The 20,465-nt window shown below is 44.7% G+C and overlaps 1 protein-coding gene across 1 annotated transcript; it reads right to left on the bottom strand.

The window, feature by feature from the left end:
• Nucleotides 1-307: 307 nt before the first annotated feature.
• LOC146021331 (dynein axonemal heavy chain 11-like) lies at nucleotides 308-19,522 on the bottom strand. The gene is made up of 7 exons (XM_083155124.1): nucleotides 19,307-19,522; nucleotides 17,866-17,958; nucleotides 13,646-13,840; nucleotides 10,643-10,720; nucleotides 9,599-9,731; nucleotides 9,394-9,521; nucleotides 308-460 (listed from the first exon to the last, which is right to left on the bottom strand). Exons 1-7 carry the CDS (start codon nucleotides 19,520-19,522, stop codon nucleotides 308-310), a joined length of 996 nt encoding a protein of 331 aa, XP_083011250.1.
• Nucleotides 19,523-20,465: the final 943 nt, after the last annotated feature.

The raw sequence follows: 20,465 nt of genomic DNA, 5'->3' as shown, positions 1-20,465 counted from the left end.
GCCAGCTTCTATGGGCTGCAGCCAATGCAGTCCATAGAAGCAGGTGCTTTGTGAATGTGCAGCTCAGACCGCTTGTGCACTGGTCCCAGCACTTGCCAGTTCAGGGGCTGACTGTCTCTTCCTCTTTGCAGTCCTCTACCTCAGTCAGGTAGGTGTTATACAGCAAAAACTGAGTGATGGGGTAGTTGGTAAGTTCACCCTATTATTTTCTTATATTTAAGTACAAGATATCCACGGTATTTGGAAAGACGATATTCTAGTAATAACTGATGCATACACATGAAAATAAAAAGACAGAAGGCTTTACTCACGGACTCCATCCTAGGTCCTGTTTATTGACATAGAGGATCCCAGCTCTTGATACAGTCGCTGGGGTCGCTGCTCGAAGGTGACTAATTTCAAACAACAGCCGCATGGAAGGCATCAGCGAGATACGCTCATTACTAGCCAAGGTTAGAACCTAAGCAAGATAAGACGGCAATCAAATCTCTGACGCTTTGCTAAAACGACCACAACCATTAACATCTAGAAAGAAATTAATCCATGCTGTACAATTAAAAGTTTTCCTGCATTTTTTATTCCTTACAGTTGTCACTTTAAGTTTTTCTTGGCTGAACTTTAAAAAAAAGAGAAAAGCCAGGACTGTGGCTAATGACCAAGATCTACAAATTCTATGACTTGCAAAAAGGCTCCGTGTCATGACCAATGTTCCCTCTAATTTTACGAAGCCTGTGTGCGGCAAAAGATTTTGGCTGTGCAACTTTGGAAGGAAATTACAAATTTTGTGCGTCACTTATATATAACTGGAAAATGACGTTCAGCATTTGTGTTAACTTTACTTTAAAATGATATTAAACATTCAAAACACAACACACAATGTAGTTAATGTAGTTAACACATTAATTGAGTCCACAACAGCAAAAAGTGGACCACTGCTGCTTTGTGCGCTCATTTGGAATGTCTGTGCGCACGCTCGGCAGGTTGTGTGCGCGCGCACACGCGCACAGCTTAGAGGGAACACTGGTCATGACCCAGGAATAATTATATACAGTACGGCAGATTAAAGCTCTGTAATGTCAGTAATATTTCGGAGCAGTTGCAGACCACTAAAAGACAATTTTTGTAGGAAGATTGTCCATGCAAATGACAGGCACAGTTTAAGATAGAATCGCCAGCCTCCACCAGCCCCCTGCCAGCCGCTGGAAGGGGGCGCGCACGCACAAGACGCTAGTGCGCCTGTTCCAACAGAACTCTCTTCCGCCTGCCGCCGCCTCCCCACACCCCCTCCCCTAACCCCGCCCGTCTCCCTGAAGCGGAGATGGGCGGGGTTTCCGCTCCCCGCCGCCGAGTGACTGGGATGCCCGTGCCTGTGAGACGCTTGTGTGTCCCAGTCAGATGGAGCACCTCTCCGTTGGCGAAAGTATCTTTTGTTAATTCAAACTGTGTTATGCTTTATACAATTGAAGATGAGCAGATGCTCAAAGAAACGCGCTTGCTTACAACAGTAAGAAACAATCAGTAAAATAGCAAAAATAAATGTTAAGACGCAAACCTATTGAATTGAATTGGGCCAGGAAAATTCATGCATGGAAAAGCATACTGGATTCATAAAAAAGTGCATTCTTTATACAGGGAGGCTTCATTCCCTAACCAAGATGGCCACTGAACCTATTACTGCGCATGTGCTGCTCCATTATGTCATCATGGTGGAATATGGACATCTTTCACTTAAAAGGGGTGCACTCCCTACAGACTGCAGGGTGTGGAGCTCCGCCCAGAGGCCCCAGACTAAGGAGCATGGGCGCTTTAAGAGAGGAGGAGGACTGTGTGCAGCATCCACTGGCCGGGCCCCCTACTCTCTGCTGGGAGCAGCGCCCACTCATCATCTACCGCAGTAGAGACTGAGCACTAGACCACTCAGGCTCTACTATGCTGCGGCCTTCATCGCGGGACTCCTGAGGGTATGTATTAAAGAATGGGTTCAGTGTGGGCCCCCCTGGGACTCCGGGGCCCTTGTGCATCGCACACATTGCACCCATTATAGATAAGCCACTGGATTCAAGGTGGTCTACATAAAAGGCATTGATTATTTGATTAGTGTCGGAGTTGAAGGAATTAAAACCTTTTTTGGGAAGTAAATGAATCAAACCTTATAATCCACATGTGTTATATTATTGGGTATGGGTCATAGGGTCGAAGAGAGGAAGTCGACATGCATTAGGTCGACCACTGGAGGTCGACATGCATGAAGGTCGGCATGTCTTAAGGTTGACGGGGTCAATAGGTCGAGACATGCATTAGGTCGACAGTGAAAAGGTCGACGTGTGGTTTTTCACTTTTTTTTGTCCAGAATGTCAACACAGTCGACATGGACACTGTAACGTTTCACCACGTCCACTCGCATTTTATTCTCCCATCACACCCTAGTGGATGGTAGGGCATGAAATACCGCCTGTTGGCACATGTCGGCTTTAAAAAAAGTGAAGACCCTATGTCGATTTTTTGACTGTCGAACTTCTCCATGTCCTCTTAATGCATGTGTAGACCTAATGACCCTGTCGACCTAACCCCATGTCGGCCTTGGCTCATGTCCACATTCATGCATGTCGACCTTCCTCTTGTCAACCTAGTAACCGTATACCATATTATTATACAACATGGGAGTGCAGAAGACTATAAATGCTGTGTGATTTAGCACAAGATGTATCAAAGCTTGCAGCCCGATAAACTGGAGAGAGACCAACCAACCAAACAACCAATCACCTTGTGTCATTTTCCAACACAGCCTGTGGCATGACAGCTAAAAGCTGGTAAATTAGAACTTCATCCCTCTCCATTTTATTTCTCTCCAAGACTTGGCACATACCCCTTATAATTTAAACTGAATATCCCATTTGTAATACAGTAATATATAATGGTAATAATATGAATAGCTTTATACTCCTTACATTTGCTGAAGCATTACAGTTTTGATAATTGTCCTTTTCTTGCCACTCTCCATGTCACACGTAACCATTCACTTCCCACGCTAGAAAGAACAATACATCTATAGATATTTCTCTTCATTTACTGAAACACTTCAAAGCTCTGCCCAGAGCAGTGCAGTCTCCTAGTCACATGGAGCAGAACCTTCATAGTACTATAGTATCATACTGCTTATTATTATCGTTATGTTACTTCTGCTTTATTTTATCCTCAAAATTTTTTGGGAAGAGGGTGTAGCCCAGTGGCGTAACTAAGTTTTGGGCGCCCCCCCGCCGTTAAGGGGGGGGGGGCTCCCCCCGCCGCTGCCCCGCCAAGCCCCCCCCAGTCCCCCCCAATCCCCTGCAGCCTTACCTATCGCGCTGGTCCCGGCGGCTCCGTTCTTCTTCTGCTGAGGACCACCACAAAATGGCGCCCCCATACAGCAGACAGTTTCAGAGAACAGTGTGCTATATGGGGACGGCCATTTTGTGGTGGTCCTCAACAGAAGAACGGAGCCGCCGGGACCAGCGAGATAGGTAAGTTTCACAACATCTGGAGGGCCAACGTTGGACATGCCTGCTTTAGGGCCTCCTTCATCCACATGATTATATAGGTCATGATGTGATTCAACTGACTGAAGTAGGACTGTGACCACACACCAACATAAACTGATCTATATCTTAAGGCAAACAGAGGAGTGCATGGGGCTGTATGGTGCTGGTTTCTTTACAAAATTCAGTAATGCATGCTGCCACTTGCCAGTCAAGTATATTGGTGCCTTGATTAAAAAAAACCTGAACCATATACTGGTATTCTGACCCAATGAGGTTTTTTTTTTTTTTTTAACTGGACGTACTGTATGTGCCATTGGGCTCACTATAACTTCTCAGCCTTTTCCCTAATGTAAAATTTAGTATCATATAAGGAAAACAAGGTCTAAGTCACCAAGTCTCGCCCAACTCATTGTGCCAGTGCCAGTGCCCTTAGAAATGAATAGCCACTGAGAGCTCGGTCAAACTCCAACACTGGAAGTGACTGTGATCATGCCCATTTTATAAAAGGTATGTGCTGGGGAATCAGGCCCAGGTACTTTGTACCCACTTCTCCCCCTCTTGGCTCCCCTGACCCCAGAAAAAGTGCTGGGAGTGGCTGAAAATGCCTAGAAGAAGGGTCAGGGACCAACACTTTATTTTCTTTATCCTATATGACATATGACTTGGCAAATGTATTATTTATATCCGCTGACTGCAAGGCTGGTGTCCACAGACCAAAGACCCCAATACACTCAAGCACTGTACTGGGGGAGGACCACGCGCCTTTGTGTCAAATAATATAAAATAGTTTTTACATAGTTACATAGTAGGTAAGGTTGAAAAAAGACTTGCGTCCATCTAGTTCAACCTGGTATAGATATCCATTGCTGATTTGGTAGGTTCTGGTATTTTACAGACAAATTATATTTCTTATTTGTACCCATGGATGTTTTTCTCCAGTAAATGTTTGTCCAACTTTGCCTTGAACGCATTTAATGAGCCAGCCGTTACCACCTCTCTGGGAAGAGAGTTCCAGAGTTTGACTGTTCTGACCGTAAAGAAATTCTTTCTACTAGCTGAATTAAATCTTTTTTCTTCTAATCTATACTCATGCCCTCGCGTCCTAGATTCCTTTCTAGTAGAAAATAGGGTGTGTGACAGTTCCTTATATTGGCCCTTGATATACTTGTACATGTTGAGCATGTCCCCCCTTAAACGTCTCTTTTCTAATGTAAATAGTCCCAAATTGCTTAATCTCTCCCCGTAGCTTAAATTCTCCATTCCCCTAATAAGCTTTGTTGCTCGCCTTTGGACTTTTTCTAATTCTATGATGTCCTTTTTATAGTGTGGGGCCCAGAACTGTACTCCGTACTCTAGGTGAGGTCTCACCAATGCTTTATATAGTGGCATAATTACCCTTGAGTTCCTAGTTTCCATTCCCCTCTTAATACATGCCAGAATTTTGTTGGCCTTTTTTGTAGCTACATTACAATGGGCACTACATCCTAGATTGCTGTCTATTTGGACTCCTAGATCCTTTTCAAGTATGGAATTACCCAGTTCCTCTCCGCTAAGGTTGTAACTTGCACACTGGTTGTGTCTCCCAAGGTGCATAACCTTACATTTATCTACATTGAACCTCATCTTCCATTTTTTTGCCCACTCATCTAGAATTGCAAGATCATTTTGAAGCATGGTGACATCTTCTGGTGATTTGATGACTTTGCTAAGTTTTGTATCGTCCGCAAAGATGGATACATTGCTGAGTAACCCTATCCCAATATCGTTAATAAAAATGTTAAACAAAATGGGCCCCAAAACCGAACCCTGGGGCACTCCACTTAGTACCGGTATCATATCTGATACGGCACCATTCACAACCACTCTTTGTTCTCTATTACATAGCCAATTCCCTACCCATCTGCAGATATTTTCACCCAATCCTAGGTTCTCCATTTTATTAATCAATCTCTTGTGTGGGACAGTATCAAATGCTTTAGCGAAATCTAGGAAAATCACATCTACAGCATTTCCATTATCGAGGTTTTTGCTAACCTCTTCATAGAACCCTAGTAGATTAGTTTGGCATGAACGATTTTTCATGAACCCATGTTGGTTAGTACTGAGTAGACGGTGATGATCTCAATATTCCTGGATACCATCCCTTAAAAATCCTTCAAATAGTTTACCCACAATTGATGTTAAACTAACGGGTCTGTAATTAGCGGGATCTTCCTTTTTTCCTTTTTTGAATATTGGCACTACCTCTGCTATTCTCCAATCTTTTGGTACTATACCTGACGATAGTGACTTGCTAAAGATATAATGTAGGGGGGTAGCTAGTTCATCCTTTAATTCCATTAATACCCTCGGATGAATCCCATCTGGCCCTTGTGACTTATTTGTTTTGAGTTTGCTTAGCCTCAGTATTATTTCCTTTGGCGTGAAATCCACAATGAGATCTGGCTTATTTGTCCCGTTTGTGGTAAATGTTCGTTCCACAGTCTGCTCTCCCTTAGTAAATACTGATGGAGAAGAACTCATTTAACAGTTTTGCTTTTCCCTTGTCCTCAGTAACACTTTTTCCACTAGTATCAGTTAGTGGGCCTATGTTTTCCTTAATTAAACGTTTACTATTTATGTATTTAAAAAACTTCTTTGGGTTGGTTTTGCTTTCAGTGGCTATGCACTCTTCATATAATATTTTAGCTGCTTTGATTACCCCTTTACAAGTTTTGTTTGATTCTTTGTATTTTGCGAACGCCTCCTCATTCAAGTTATTTTTATAGAATTTAAAGGCTCTGGTTTTATTGTTGATAGCTGACCTTACTTCTTTGTCCAACCATGGTGGTTTTTTTTTTGTTGAATTTACCTTTAGTTACTTTAGGAATGTATTCAATAGTTAGTGAATCAAGCACCTTTTTTAGAGTATCCCACATTTCCTCTGCATTTTTCCCCTCCATAACCGTTTCCCACCCAATTCCTGTTAGGGCTTCCCTGAATAATTCAAAGTTCGCTTTTCTGAAGTTTAGTATTTTTGCAGATCCTTTTTGATGTAATTTACTGAAGTTGATTTCCAGTGAAACCATATTGTGATCACTATTCCCTAATTGTTCAATTACTTTCGTGTTTGAAACTAAGTCTGTGTTATTTGTTAATACTAAGTCCAAGAGCGCCTCATCACGAGTTGGAGTTTCTACCGTTTGTGTAATAAACTGGTCTTTAAGTAAGCTTAAGAACCCATTGCTTCTTGCTGATTTACCTGTTTCGTTTTCCCAATCAATGTCGGGTAAATTAAAATCCCCCATAATTAATACCTGACCCTGATTTGATGCTTGTTTGATTTGGTTTAAAAGAAGAGACTCTTCCCTTTCATTTATATTTGGTGGTCTATAGCATACCCCTATTATAAATTTGTTTTTTGGTTTCTTATTATTGTCGGTTATCTCTGCCCACACTGTCTCCGAGTTGTCGTCTTCCAGGTCTGTGCTCATATTTTTCTCACAGGATGTTAAGTTATTATTTACATATAGGCACACACCCCCGCCCCTTCTATTTTCCCTGTCTTTCCTGTAGAGTGTATATCCCTCCATGTTTAATGCCCAGTCATGCGACTCATTACACCATGTTTCTGTAATACCAATGATGTCGTAGTCATCCCTACTGATCACCGTTTCAAGCTCCCCGATTTTACTCACTAAGCTTCTTGCATTAGCCAGTAAGCATTTTAATTTATGTTTATTTTTAGATATGGCTCTAATATTGTGATTAGTTTCACCCCAGGACCCATTTGAATTCTTTACTAGCTTCCTCTTTCCCCTCTCCCCTTCAATAGACTCTCTACAGGCCTCCCCACCATGCACACTGCCTGCCCTCTCCATAGTTCCGGGAATTATTCCTCTGTCATTCCCTCCTTCCCGTATACTAAGATCATCTGTACCTAAGAACTGTAATGGGGTAACTTGACTGTTACAACATAACATTTTATTACATGACATTCCTGATGCACCCTGAGAGTTACCCCCGATTATACCCTTGTTATGTCCCAGGGCTTTGTCTATGTCTCCGTCCCCCCCCCCCCATCTCCTTCCCCCATATGATTCCTGATCCCAGTCCGGCTTCTCTCCCTGATGGTCCCATAATGTCTTGCTGCCCCCACCCCCCCGTCGCCTAGTTTAAAATCTCCTCCAACCCTCTAACCATCCTTCCCCCCAGCACCGCAGCCCCCTCCTCGTTCAGGTGCAATCCATCACGGCAAAAAAGATGGCGCCTGACCGAGAAGTCCGCCCAGTGTTCCATGAACACGAATCCCTCTTTCCTACACCAATCCTTAAGCCACACATTTACCTCCCTGATCTCCCTCTGCCTCCCTGAGCTAGCGCGTGGCACTGGTAATATTTCCGAGAAAATTACCCTAGATGTCCTCGCCTTTAATTTCTTACCTAATTCCCTATACTCTTTCTTGAGGACATCCCACCTACCATTGACTTTGTCGTTGGTGCCGATGTGCACCAAGACCGCCGGGTTGCTCCCAGCCCCTCCCAACAATCTGTCGACTCGGTCCGCGATGTGCCGTACCTGAGCACCCGGGAGGCAACAGACCGTGCGGCGATCGCGGTCCCGATAGCAGATTGCCCTGTCTGTTCTCCTAATGATGGAATCCCCTACCACCACTATCTGCCTTGGTACCTCACTAACTGTCATCCCGTTTGAGCTAGAGGGACCGCTCCTCTGGTTGCTAGAGGGAGCCGTCTCCTCCAGCTCCGTCATTTCGTCTCCATCCTCCCCCGAAACTTTGTCCAACCGGGCAAATTTGTTCGGGTGTGATAGATCCGAGATGTCGTTCCTGTCCCTCCTGTCCCTCTTGTTTCCCCTTCTAACCGTGACCCAGCTGGCTACCTGATCCTCCTCCTCTACCAGTGACCCCATCTGCAACTCCTCCACCGTTCTATTTAGGCTTTGCTCAAGATTGGAAATATCCCTCAGTCGCTGAACGGTCCGCTCTAGATCAGTGACCTGGGCTTCCAGGGCGGACGTTCGCTCACATCTCGTGCAGATGTATTCGCACTGGGACTCTTGCTCCAGGTGCACATACATCTTGCACAACATGCACTGAGTGAGATTCTCAATCAGGGCCCCACCCATTTTATCTACCTCCCTGCGACTAACCCCCTAGTATACAGTAGAGAGTTAAATTACAATGCAATTACACACTACAAGTGAATTTTTATCAAAATATAAGAAAGTTGATACTTATCTGTTCCTGCAGCTGTGTCGGATCGGGCACATCGCATCGCATGCGACCATCGGATGCGATGCGATGCGATGACCCGATTTTTCCATAGGAATCAATGTTAAAATGGACTGAGTCCATTTTAACATGGAATTCAATGGGAAAAAGGGGTCCTTTTCATACCCCTACTATCCAAGTGGGCATGGAGTTGGATATAAACCTGTGGCGAGCGTAGCGAGCCACCGAGCCCGAAGCGTGGCGAGCGTAGCGAGCCCCGCGAGGGGACATAGAATACCGTCCCCTCGCGGGGCTCGCTTCGCTCGCCACGCTTCGGGCTCGGTGGCTCGCTACGCTCGCCACAGGTTTATATCCAACTCCATGCCCACTTGGATAGTAGGGGTATGAAGAGGACCCCTTTTTCCCATTGAATTCCATGTTAAAATGGACTCCGTCAATTTTAACATTGATTCCTATGGAAAAATCGGGTCATCGCATCCGATGGTCGCATGCGATGCGATGCGATATCGCATCGCATCGCATCTGATTGTATGCCTTAACTTAAGGCATACAATCAAAAAATCGGGCGCCCAGATAACTCATAAGTACCGGGAGTTTCCCTTAATAATTCAATAAAATATTTTATCAACGATAACCAAAACAAACCTTGTTATCGTCCATGACCGTGTTTAACGATTCAATCCACATTGGATCGATATCTCCATCAAGGACAATCCACTTTGGGCCGTTATGAGGGTTGATAAAAAGTTCCCTCATCGTGAAAGAAAATAGACCTAAAAATATAGATGAGTTACTACAAATGTGTAGATACAGAGTAATGCGACAACCAGTCCAGGAGTGTTATAATTACCGTCCTTCCACTCCCTTGTTGCAGGGTGAAGAAAGCCGAAGAGTTCATCGGTAGTCACAGCTTTCGGGTTGATGTCGTGCCATATGGGTTTTAACATCATATTGAAATATGTTCGATGTAAAGTCTTCAGGATCTAGAGAGTGTGTTAAGAATCAGGTATTTGTTATCATAGCAGGATTCAGGTGTTTGCGGAATAAAGAATTTGCCTGGTTAATCTTTTAATTAGATTGGCCATTTCTGATGTCCGTCTTGGTCTATGCTGCTCCAAAAAAGACTTTTTAGGAAATTTGGGAGGGGGAACCTGGGGGAGGAGGTGGATGGCATAGGATGGTCATGCATTCAGGGGGTTATTCTAAATCAATTGATACCCCCGGATTCACAGCCGTTGTGTGTGAGCACTCACAGCGCTCTCGTACACAGAAGTCCGGGTGGGGGACGTGGAGGGGCGTGGGGAGGAGAGCTGGGAAATTTGCCTATGGGAACGCGCAGTGTTTCACAGGTGTTCCCATGGTAATTCCCCAATGACGCAGGTTCGGGGGATGGGCAGCTGATATTAGCGGATGTCAGCTGCCCGCCCTGTCCTCGCACAGGGCGCCCGCAGGTCTGAGACACCATAGAGTGCTGAAAAAATCATTCCATGGGATTTCTCCCCCGCGCCCAAGACTGTGAATGGATGATTATGCAAATTATCCATTCGCATGCCTGCGGGGTTTGGGGGACCGTGCGGGGGGATTGTCATCTGGGAGACTCGCAAGGCTGCAAAATTTGCAGCCTTGCGAGTCAACCAGAATCAGAACCTCAATTTCTGGTTGCTAAAGCTTATTAATAGAACCATCTGGGATTATTTTTTCAAACCTTATACCCAATGGTTCTTGGTGATGGACAAGATCTACTCGCTATGTCCTCTTTCATCCAACCAGTGTTAGAGGAACTGGGGCAATGTATGCATAGAAATGTATAAGATATGTATATTTCTATAGCTTTCATTAGCTAAAAACATAATAGAGAACAAGAATATAAAGCACAGACACAATACATAATTACCATGCTTTTGCCTGTCCCGGCATTGCCTACAACAAAAACAGAATGACGGACTGCGAGCAGCTCTTCTAACTGGGTCACCTGAGGCAAGACATAGAGAAAAAGTAGAAAATGAGCCACAGGTCAGGATTATGCTCAAATGCAATCTATTCTTACAGTATGTCCAGTAATTGTCTAGCTGTAATTACCTAAATCACATTACATTCAACCACAGCCCACACACACACACACACACACACACACACACACACCTCATTAGGCAGAGCGTAGACCAGTGCCAGGGAATTCCTACCCTACTTCCAATAAAGGGACAATGGTCCCACAAGGAAGGGGTGTGGCCACAGCCACACAATGATAACTCCAATTAAAATGACAACACACAGTAGCATAATCATATACACATCACACCGCATGTAGTGCCCTTGATTCATATTAAATTACACAGTAGTGCACCTTATTCACATAATGACCACAGTTGTGCTGTCACTCAAGCAGTTAACTGTGCAGCTCCCTCAGCAGCTTCCCCACCTCTGAATCCCTCCAGGCCCCTCTCACTCTGGCTTCAGCAAGCACAGAGCCTGCTCCTCTTAGTGGCTCTTCTTCACTTCAGTGGTATACCTCCCAACTTCTGTGCTGATGAAATAGGGACATGTCCGAAAAGGGGGCTGGGCATATGCAAATGAGGGTGCGGCTTATGCTAATTAGCCACGACCTCATTTTCATACAAGAATAGCGTCTATTCTATTAGATTGGGGGGTCTCCCAACTGCAACCCCCCGCAGCGGGACAATGCCTGACGCGGGTGGGACAGCGGGACAGGACCCGAAAATCGGGACTGTCCCGCTGTAATCGTGACAGTTGGGAGGTATGCAGTGGCGGTGACAGTATGACATCACATACACTGTAGGTAGAAGAAGAAGCCGCTGGGACAGGCTTTTCTGTTGGAATTACGGTTCATGGCTGTGTTATAGGTGGAACTCAGTTCTCCCTACCATTAGAGGAGGTAGAACTCAGTTCCACCCCGTTCCCCTCACTTTAACCCCTGCCCAAAACTCCAGTCTGGACTCATAGGTCCGAGTCTGAATCTCAGTTAATAATCTTATTTGTGTATTAGCCTAGGGCACCTGGAACCTTTAATCAGGTTCTGCCCTAATTGATTTCAATTTTTTTAAATTTTTCCCCCTAAAATACTGCTAATTCCAGCCTCATCAGTACATACTTTATAATTGTGTCCCTTTGTGTGTTTGACAGTTTATATTTAAACAATGAAAAAGTTAAAAATTATACACTAGTACTAAGATGAGGTTTCTGGCACTGCTGGCCAGTTTGAGAATAGAAAATCCATTTGCAAAAAGGAAGAGTGATACAGGAACCTCCACACATTCCCCTCCACACCTACTAGTACATCTTGGCAATCCCCTCCCACAAAAGTGAAATCTCACTTTTCAAATGATGTACCAAACAAAGCAAAATCAGGTGCCCAATAAGCATTCGGTACAGAACACCGGTAGTTGTCCCCATTCTCCTCACCTTTGACTGTAGTACCTGAACAGATGGTGCAAATAGTAGCAGTAACCAGGAAGTCTAGCGATTGGTCTGTGTGGACCAGTAAACAACTACAGTACATGGTTTAACATACTACTCTACTCCTACTTCTGTGAGTAGAAAGAACCTGTGAGGAAAACGGAAGCCTTCCCAATCAAGAAGGTAAGTAGTGTCCACCACTAAGGATGTACAGAAGTCTGCAAAGCCAGATAAGCCAGTGGTGAGGTCAGCCATTGAGTGCAAATAGGCTGGGGAAGATCTGGGGATCCCGATGGTGATGGGGCTTGGCAGGTATCATTAGCTGTAGTGATTTCAAGGGGTAATGAGGGCAGATGATTGGGTCTAGTAGGAGACGGGGCCACAGCAGATGTTGAGCTGAGATAGTGAACAGATATTTGCAAGTTTGACCATGTGCACATACTGTAGGCCTTTTACATGGTTGTATCAATAAGGTGATTATGGTTAGAAACTGCAATGGGGTATTAATCTGATTTTTGGATGTGGAGGGACTCTTTGACCATGTGGCACAGTGGTGAGTGATAAGTTCTCCCTATCATATACTGTAGATGTTTGTTATTGGAATTTGTTATATCCAGTGAATATATAATCAAACAAAACAGTATTCAAAATTTACAAAGCCGTCATAAATATACACTAATTAAATTCAGCCTATTTACATCTCCTGGTCTTTATTTTAGAGATGTTACAGAGCATATCTAGAATTTGTGGCCATTTTAGAGGTATGTGGTGATAATCAGATTATTGAATAATTCACATCAGTCCTTGCACCATTTGAATTTACAGTCTAAATTACCCATCCTCGCACTATTGACAGAAACCCAGAGAAAACTCATGCAAACATGTGGGGGCGGTATCTAAACTCCACACAAATAACACCCATGGCACTAAGACTGAGGAAGCAATGCTAACCATTACACCACTGTGCTACAGACACTAGAATTTTTTATAAAAAATTTTTTGCAGCAATCTGTTGTAGCAAAAACGTCAGTAATACTGAATACCAAAAATAGATCACAGGAAAATATGATGCTTTTTTTTTTTTTTACCCTCCGTTATTTGTGATGTACAAGAAATAAGGTGGTGCCTGAGAAATCTGAAGCGGGAAATAAAACTAAAGTTAAATAACCATTATAGGAAAAGAAGAATAAAACAACCATGTATGTCATGGATCTAATTAGCTTATATTTATGCTCTTCCTTGCATTTCAAAGAGAAACCTGGAATCAAAGCCTGCTCCCCGGTGCAATGTATTATATTAACATTTAATCTTCTTGAAAAAAAAAAAAAAAGAAGAGGCGTGAAGACTTTGTTTATTGCTCCGGCGATTAAAAGCATTAGCCAGATGCTGAATACCATGGGCATCAAACAACAGTGATCATTATAGCTTTCAATCACCCCATTTACAATGTACAACGCACTAAGCAGAAAGCCATTATTTCCACCTTTAGAATAAAGTTTTCCTCCGGCTGCAGACGCAGCTCGGCAATGGACTGGCGGACCATCTGTTCCAACTGCACGTCTCTCTTCCTGGGCACTTCCAGCAGGGGAAACAAGTCACTGATGAGACCCAGAAATATCGTCACATCATTGGTTACTATCTTAGGAAGATTGAAGTCCCTCAGGGCTCTCATCAAAACCTAGGAAAAAGGAACAACACTGTAATTATATGCGATAATAACACGCCGTAACATAAGGCATAAAATGAACAAACGTTATGAGAAACTCTTCCTCGGACGATTAGGACACGTATGGCTTGTTAGCCTCAATCTGTTTCTTACACGATAGATCACCTTACTGTTATTTTATAATAAGAAATGTAATCGGAAAGATTTCTTAGTAGGTGGCCATCGTGATATACAGTAGGAAGGAATACGGAGGTTTCTAGATCGATATGCAGGACAGAACTTCTAAATATAAACAACATGGGGGAAATGTAATAGGATGAGAGATTCAGAAAGTGAGAGATTTGGTAAGAAATATCCAGGTTTTTTTTTTTTTTAAGCGGCAATCATTTACACTGCAAAATCAAACTGGTTTTGCAGTGTAAATGATTGCCGCTTTATGCATCCTACGACCTTTTCATACCCCCACTATCCACGTCGGTGTGGAGTTGAGAATAGAAAGTGTGGCGAGCGCAGCGAGCCACCGAGCCCGAAGCGTGGCGAGCGGCCGCGTATACCTTCACAGGTATACGCGTCCCCTCACGGGCTTCACAGGTGTCCGCGTCCCCTCGCGGGGCTCGCTGCGCTCGCCGTGATTCGGGCTCGGTGGCTCGCTGCGCTCACCACACTTTCCATTCTCAACTCCAAGCCGACCTGGATAGTGGGGGTATGAAAAGGTCGTAGAACGCATACCGTCGCCCTTCGCGGGCTCGCTGCGCTCGTTGATAGTGGGGGTGGTACAGCCTCAAAAATGCCATTTGGGGGCCATTGAACATGTTTAATACTAATTCCAATGCATTTGGATGCTTTTCAGTGAAAAATCGTATGCGATCGCATGCGATGCGATTGCATACGATGCGATTGCATACGATTTTGACAAAAAACGGCAAAAATCGGTAAAAATCGCATCGTATCGCATGCCACTATATATGGCATGCGATGGCATGCGATGGGAGCCGTGATAATCCACAAGTACCAAATAATAATAACAGTATAATAAAAATAATAATAATCAGACAGATGTTTGTGTAAACATGATTGGTGCATAGAACAACGTTGGAGATGTGGTATAACTAATATAGTAAGGAAAATATATAGAAAATCTTAACTACACTTTAAAGCTATTGATTAAATAGAAAACAGGACAAAGTATGGTCTGAATTTATGGTGTGAGACATTTAATAGTGACGCTATCTCACGCTATCCAATTGAAAAAAAATTGGCACAACCCTGCAGGAAATGTTTTTACAAAATTGGGAAGACTGTACCCTAAAAAAATAAAATTACGTATTGGGTAACAGTATAGAACAGTGGTTCCCAAACTGTGCGCCTAGGCTCCCTGGGGTGCCTTGGAGCACTTGCAGGGGTGCCTCAGGTTGGTGGTTCAATTTATTTATTGCCAATGAAATAGGCAAAAAAATTGCATAGTTGCAGGTAAAACGTTGCACCACAGGAAAAATAAAAATAATTGCATTTAATTGGAAAAGTTTTTAGAGCTGAATGGTAGAGGTCATTGCACACATGGGGGTTTATTTACTAAGATGGGTGTTCTATTGAAGATGGGATTTTGTCCATAGCAACCAATCAAAATTGTCTTCTTACATATTTAGTGCCTTCTACAAGATATAATGTATAATTTGATTGGTTGCACATAGCAACATACGATCTTTAATAGAACGTCTCCTCTGCATATACTTGGTGGTCAGTACTATTAGGTCCGATTTGCAGAATGCAGATTTGTATATTGCAACCCAATTAGTAACTCGAATTGAACCAGTCAGTGTCGCTCACCGTAAAACCCCCTCCCCGACTGCCTCCTCTGTGCTTCCTGCGCTGCGCTCGGTGCACTGAACGAAGCACAGGCTTCTTCAATGCAGGAGGTCACCAGCCGGTGCTGTGTTTTATTTGGCCGCAGACGTCCAGCAATGAAGAAGCCTGTGCTTCAGGACCAGCAGGAGGGGATGAGGAGCAGGAGTCGGGCGGTGAGTGAAGGGATGGGGGGGGGGGGGGAGGGGCCTGGACTGGAAATCAGTCCCGGGCCCCAAAATTCCTGGTCCCTGGGCATGGGACCTTCAATGCAGAACCCATATATTGCGTAGGAGGATACATCCAATAATAATATTTTCTGTCAATAGCTTATATTATCTCCTGGCCACAATAGGTTATATTGCCATAGCAACCAATCCCCTACTTCACTGTAACACAATGCCACAATGCCAGTCTTACATGTACATGTGTCTAAAAACCACTAATAACTGGAAAACTGCCCAAACTATTATTCTACATTATTAAATGTTATACTAAATGGTCATTGGGAAAATTAAGGGTATGTATTACCAGCAATTCACAGTATTAATAGCACCTTAAAGACAACTGTAAACCATTAGGAATAAAGTAATGTAACTGTATACCAATTAGGTATCCGCTGCAGTCCTGAAATGAGTGAGATTCAATTGGTACTGCTACTACCAAGGGGGAAGCACAGTTGTTGCCTAGTGGCCCCCTTCCTTTAGGGTGGGTCAAGGGGATGTGGTACGGGACTCCGACAGTCGGGATCCCGACAGTCATTATCCCGGAGTCAGACAGCATGGCGAGCGCAGGAAAGCCCCTTGCGGGCTCGCTGCGCTCGCCACGCTGCGGCCACGGTGGCTCATTTCCCTGTGACACCTATTCTATTCTATTCTCCCTCTATGGGGGTCGTGGACCCCCACAAGGGAAAATAGCGGGTGGCCGTCGGGCACCCGGCTGTCGGCGTTTTGACAGTCGGGATCCCGACGTCGGGTAAACGACTGTTGGGATCCTGATTGTCGGGAACCCGTCCGGCACCAGGGTCAAGGAACCCATTTTCTGTGAGGTGATCACATGACCATTTTTTTTTACTAAATAAACAATTTAGCGGCTTCACATGAGATAAAATTGTACTCAAGAAACAATCAAGGAGCATAACTATGAAATAAGAGGACTGCATGTTTTAAATGACACTAATGTTGGGATATGTACCGAGTTCAAAAGTCCCTCCGCATTTAACGCGGTCTCTGGCTACAGTTCTCCTCTGCAGCTATAGAAGTCCAGTCCCATTTCACAGACCGTGCAGATGAAAAGTAAGTCCTGGGCTTCCTGTCGTCTGCATACCAGGAAATTCCTTAGATGGTAAGTAACCAGCGGGGTCCCTACAGAAGATGGGAACTAGCAGCGGTATTAATACCGCTACTAGTTCCCATTCGCCGCAGGGACCCCCGCAGCTGACGGCATATCCGCTGCTGGGACCGCACTGCCGTGGCCCGTACCGTGGGTGCTCCTCACTTTCCGTGGGTGCTCGGTTTCGGCGCCTATGTGTAAGACACATCTGCTCGCAGCATAGCAGAGGGGATTCAGGAGGCCTTAACCTGCTTGCAAGGCTCTGCCCCCTCTGTTCTGAATAAAGGCAACCTAGCGAGCTGGTCTGAATCGGGCCCTTTGCAAACATTCTCTTCGAGGAGACTTCATTAACAGTCACTGCGGAGGGACTACCTTCCTGGACATGTAAAACAAGGACACACAGATATTTTAAGCTTAGTGACTGTAAGGTTTGTAGGCTGCCTTAAAAATGTTGGAAATAAACAATCAATATTCGGGGGGCTAGTCACATCAGCGAGGCATCAGGCACAGAAAATACAGAGAGCAATCACTATTAGTGATCCCCGAGGGTGATATACACTGATGATCCAGTAGATCAGTGGCGTCAAACTCAAGGCCCTACAGCTGTTGTGGAACTACACATCCTAGCATGCCCTGCCACAGATTTTATAAAATGGATTGCTAAACCTGTGGCAGGGAATGCTGGGACGTGTAGTTCCACAACAGCTGAAGGGCCATGAGTTTGACACCACTGTAGTAGATGATGATGAACTACTTTGGGTCACTGTCCCACAGCTGAGAACTCCTGACAATTTTAGCTACAGTTTTTCTGACAGTAAAGAAAACATTGAAAAAGCGAGTACGTTTGCCATAAGCGCACACACCTGGTCTTCTGGTCTGCTCCTGTCTTCCCGTTTTAGTGATCCAGCCACAACTAAGACAGATTTTATGGCTCTGAGACCCCAATCATAATGATCCTGCAAAATGTAGTGGGTTACATAAAATAATTACAATAAGCAACACACAGGAAAGGAAGAAAGAGGAGCATATAGAGAGGGAGAAAGAAAAAGGGTAACAGAAAAAAGAGAGAGAAAAAGGTGGAAGTGTGTCAGGAGGAAAGAGAAACTCACAGCGGGTTATGAAGAAATATAGGGAATGACTACTGGGGAAAGAGAGATGGAGTTGGGGGCGGAACTGTATAAAGAGCGGAAGAAAGAGAAACACAGGAAAAATAGAGGAAAAATACAGGCAATGCCAGAAACAATATTTTTCTAAACACTGGGATATAGGGCTCCATATAAGAGGGGGGAAGCGGTCATCTATTAGAATGAACTTAGGTCTACAGTCATTAGGTCGACCCCACTAGGTCGACTGGCAGGAAGGTCGACATGGGCCAAGGTCGACATGACTTAAGGTCGAATTTGCATAAAGGTCGACATGAGGAAGGTCGACTGGTCATAAGGTCGACATGGGTTTTTCACTGTTTTTTGAGCCGACATGTGCCGACAGGCGGTATTTCATGCCCTACCATCCACTAGGGCGTGGTGGGAGAATAAAATAGTGTGCCGAGCGCAGCGAGGCACCGTGCCCGAAGCATTGCGAGCGAAGCGAGGGTCCGATTCTCATTGCCAACTGTGTCCATGTCGACTGTGTCGACATTCGGATCAAAAAACAGTGAAAAACCCATGTCGACCTTATGACCAGTCGACCTTCCTCATGTCGACCTTTATGCAAATTCGACCTTAAGTCATGTCGACCTTGGCCCATGTCGACCTTAAGTCAGGTCGACCTTCCTGCCAGTCGACCTAGTGGGGTCGACCTAATGACTGTAGACCTAAGTTCATTCTGACAGATGTACCGCTTCCAAGAGGGGACCATAACCACTTTGGCTCTTACTAAAGAGGTTATGAACTCATTTAGTATTTATCAAACAGTGGTAAGCATCTGCAAATGGCGTCAGCAGTACATTGGGGACCCTGCAACTGCATTCCTGGCTTCAGTAAAGTTTTCTAGACTTTGTTGAGACCAAGCCGGGAGGAGACACTGCAATGTGCATGCCCACATGGACGTTTCACTTGCACATTACTTATTAGCCAGAGTCTAGCAGCTGCAGGCCACACAGCAGAAGATGGCACAGAGGAAGGTAACACCACTGGATCTCGCCAGGAGAGGCAAATTATGTCCAATACTGGTAGCATATTCTATAGCATCGTGTCATACTAAACTAAATATACCAGCAGTGATTAAGGTGATTATCAAAAGGAGTCTTTGCAGTTAAATATCCGTTCCATCATTTCCCCTGTTGGGATTTAGCGCGGGCATTACCTGTTTGGAGAGGAGCTGGCCGCACAGAGTGTACAGACTGATGAACTTCCTTGAGAGCATCCTGGCATCTATAAAGCCTTCTGCTACCAACATGATTTCACATATAAGTTCAAAATCGGGAATGACCATGGCACACGGACTACATGGAACGGGATGGAAGAGAAACAAAAGTGGCATAAACTGTATCCCATTTCCCAACTTCCCAATTTCCGGCATCCCAGTTGGGCCATTTTTTTATTTTCAATTGGATTCTCAAGGCAACCGAGTAGTCTTCGATTTAATACATTGGTCATGAATTCCAAGAACACACTGTCCATTGGTAAATATGATATGCTGGATAGTACAGGTTATAATGTGCAGGACATTCATAGCTGCACTGCGCTGGGATCGGAGGACTGGGTAGAAGTGTTGCTCTCTAAGGTAAACCTCATCTAATTTTTGCCCAAATTATTGTAGTCTTATTTATACAACCCAACATACTATCCACATTCCCCGGTTATAATGAAGGTTATATATTCTGTATTTTCTACAGCACCTGTGCATAGCCTAACCATGAAATAAGCCAAGACACTACTTTGCATGACAGCAGGGCCACCAATAGCGGGGGTGTTGTGGGTACAGCTGTCCTGGGCTCCGGCCTCTGGAAGGGCCCGGGCAGATCATTTTGCCCACCGCAACCTTCCAACTGTGCTGCGTTCACTGCACTGAAAAAAAGCAGGTCCCGGAGCGCAGGCTTATTCAACCCAGGACACTGGCAGGACACTGGCGGCCAATTAAAATGCTGCCAGTATGCACGCTCTGATTGGCTCACCAGACGGTGCTGCATTTTAATTGGCCGCCGGCATCCTGAGTTGAAGAAGTCTACGTTCCGGGAACTCTCGGCTGCAGCTCAGCGGAAGAGGAGATGGGAGAACAGGAGCCGGGTTACGGTAAGTCAAGTGAGATGGGGGGGGGGGCCTAGACTGGAAATGAGTCCTGGGCCCCAAATTCTTGATGGCGGGCCTGCATGACAGCCTCTGTTAACTTGCTAATTTGCATCCAATTGTCATTGTTCTAGAACTGATAATGTCCATAGGATAACCTGTAGGCTTATTCATGGCGTGCAGTAGGAGATACCATAACCCTTTATCTAATGTACGCCTGCCATTATTTTATACAC

Source organism: Crinia signifera, chromosome 7 (assembly GCF_055691185.1).
Source record: "Crinia signifera chromosome 7, ASM5569118v1, whole genome shotgun sequence".
Classification (NCBI taxonomy): domain Eukaryota; kingdom Metazoa; phylum Chordata; class Amphibia; order Anura; family Myobatrachidae; genus Crinia; species Crinia signifera.
Note: the sequence above shows the minus strand (reverse complement) of the source record. Positions and strands in the feature narration are given on the sequence as shown.

Excerpts from the sequence above, each read along its gene's own strand:
- LOC146021331 (XM_083155124.1), bottom strand. The coding sequence starts at position 19,522 with ATGCCGGAAATTGGGAAGTTGGGAAATGGGATACAGTTTATGCCACTT. Across the intron at positions 13,841-17,865 it reads GGAGCAGACCAGAAGACCAG|GTTTTGATGAGAGCCCTGAG; the intron begins GTGTGTGCGCTT and ends CCTTTTTCCTAG. Across the intron at positions 9,732-10,642 it reads CCGGGACAGGCAAAAGCATG|ATCCTGAAGACTTTACATCG; the intron begins GTAATTATGTAT and ends CACACTCTCTAG.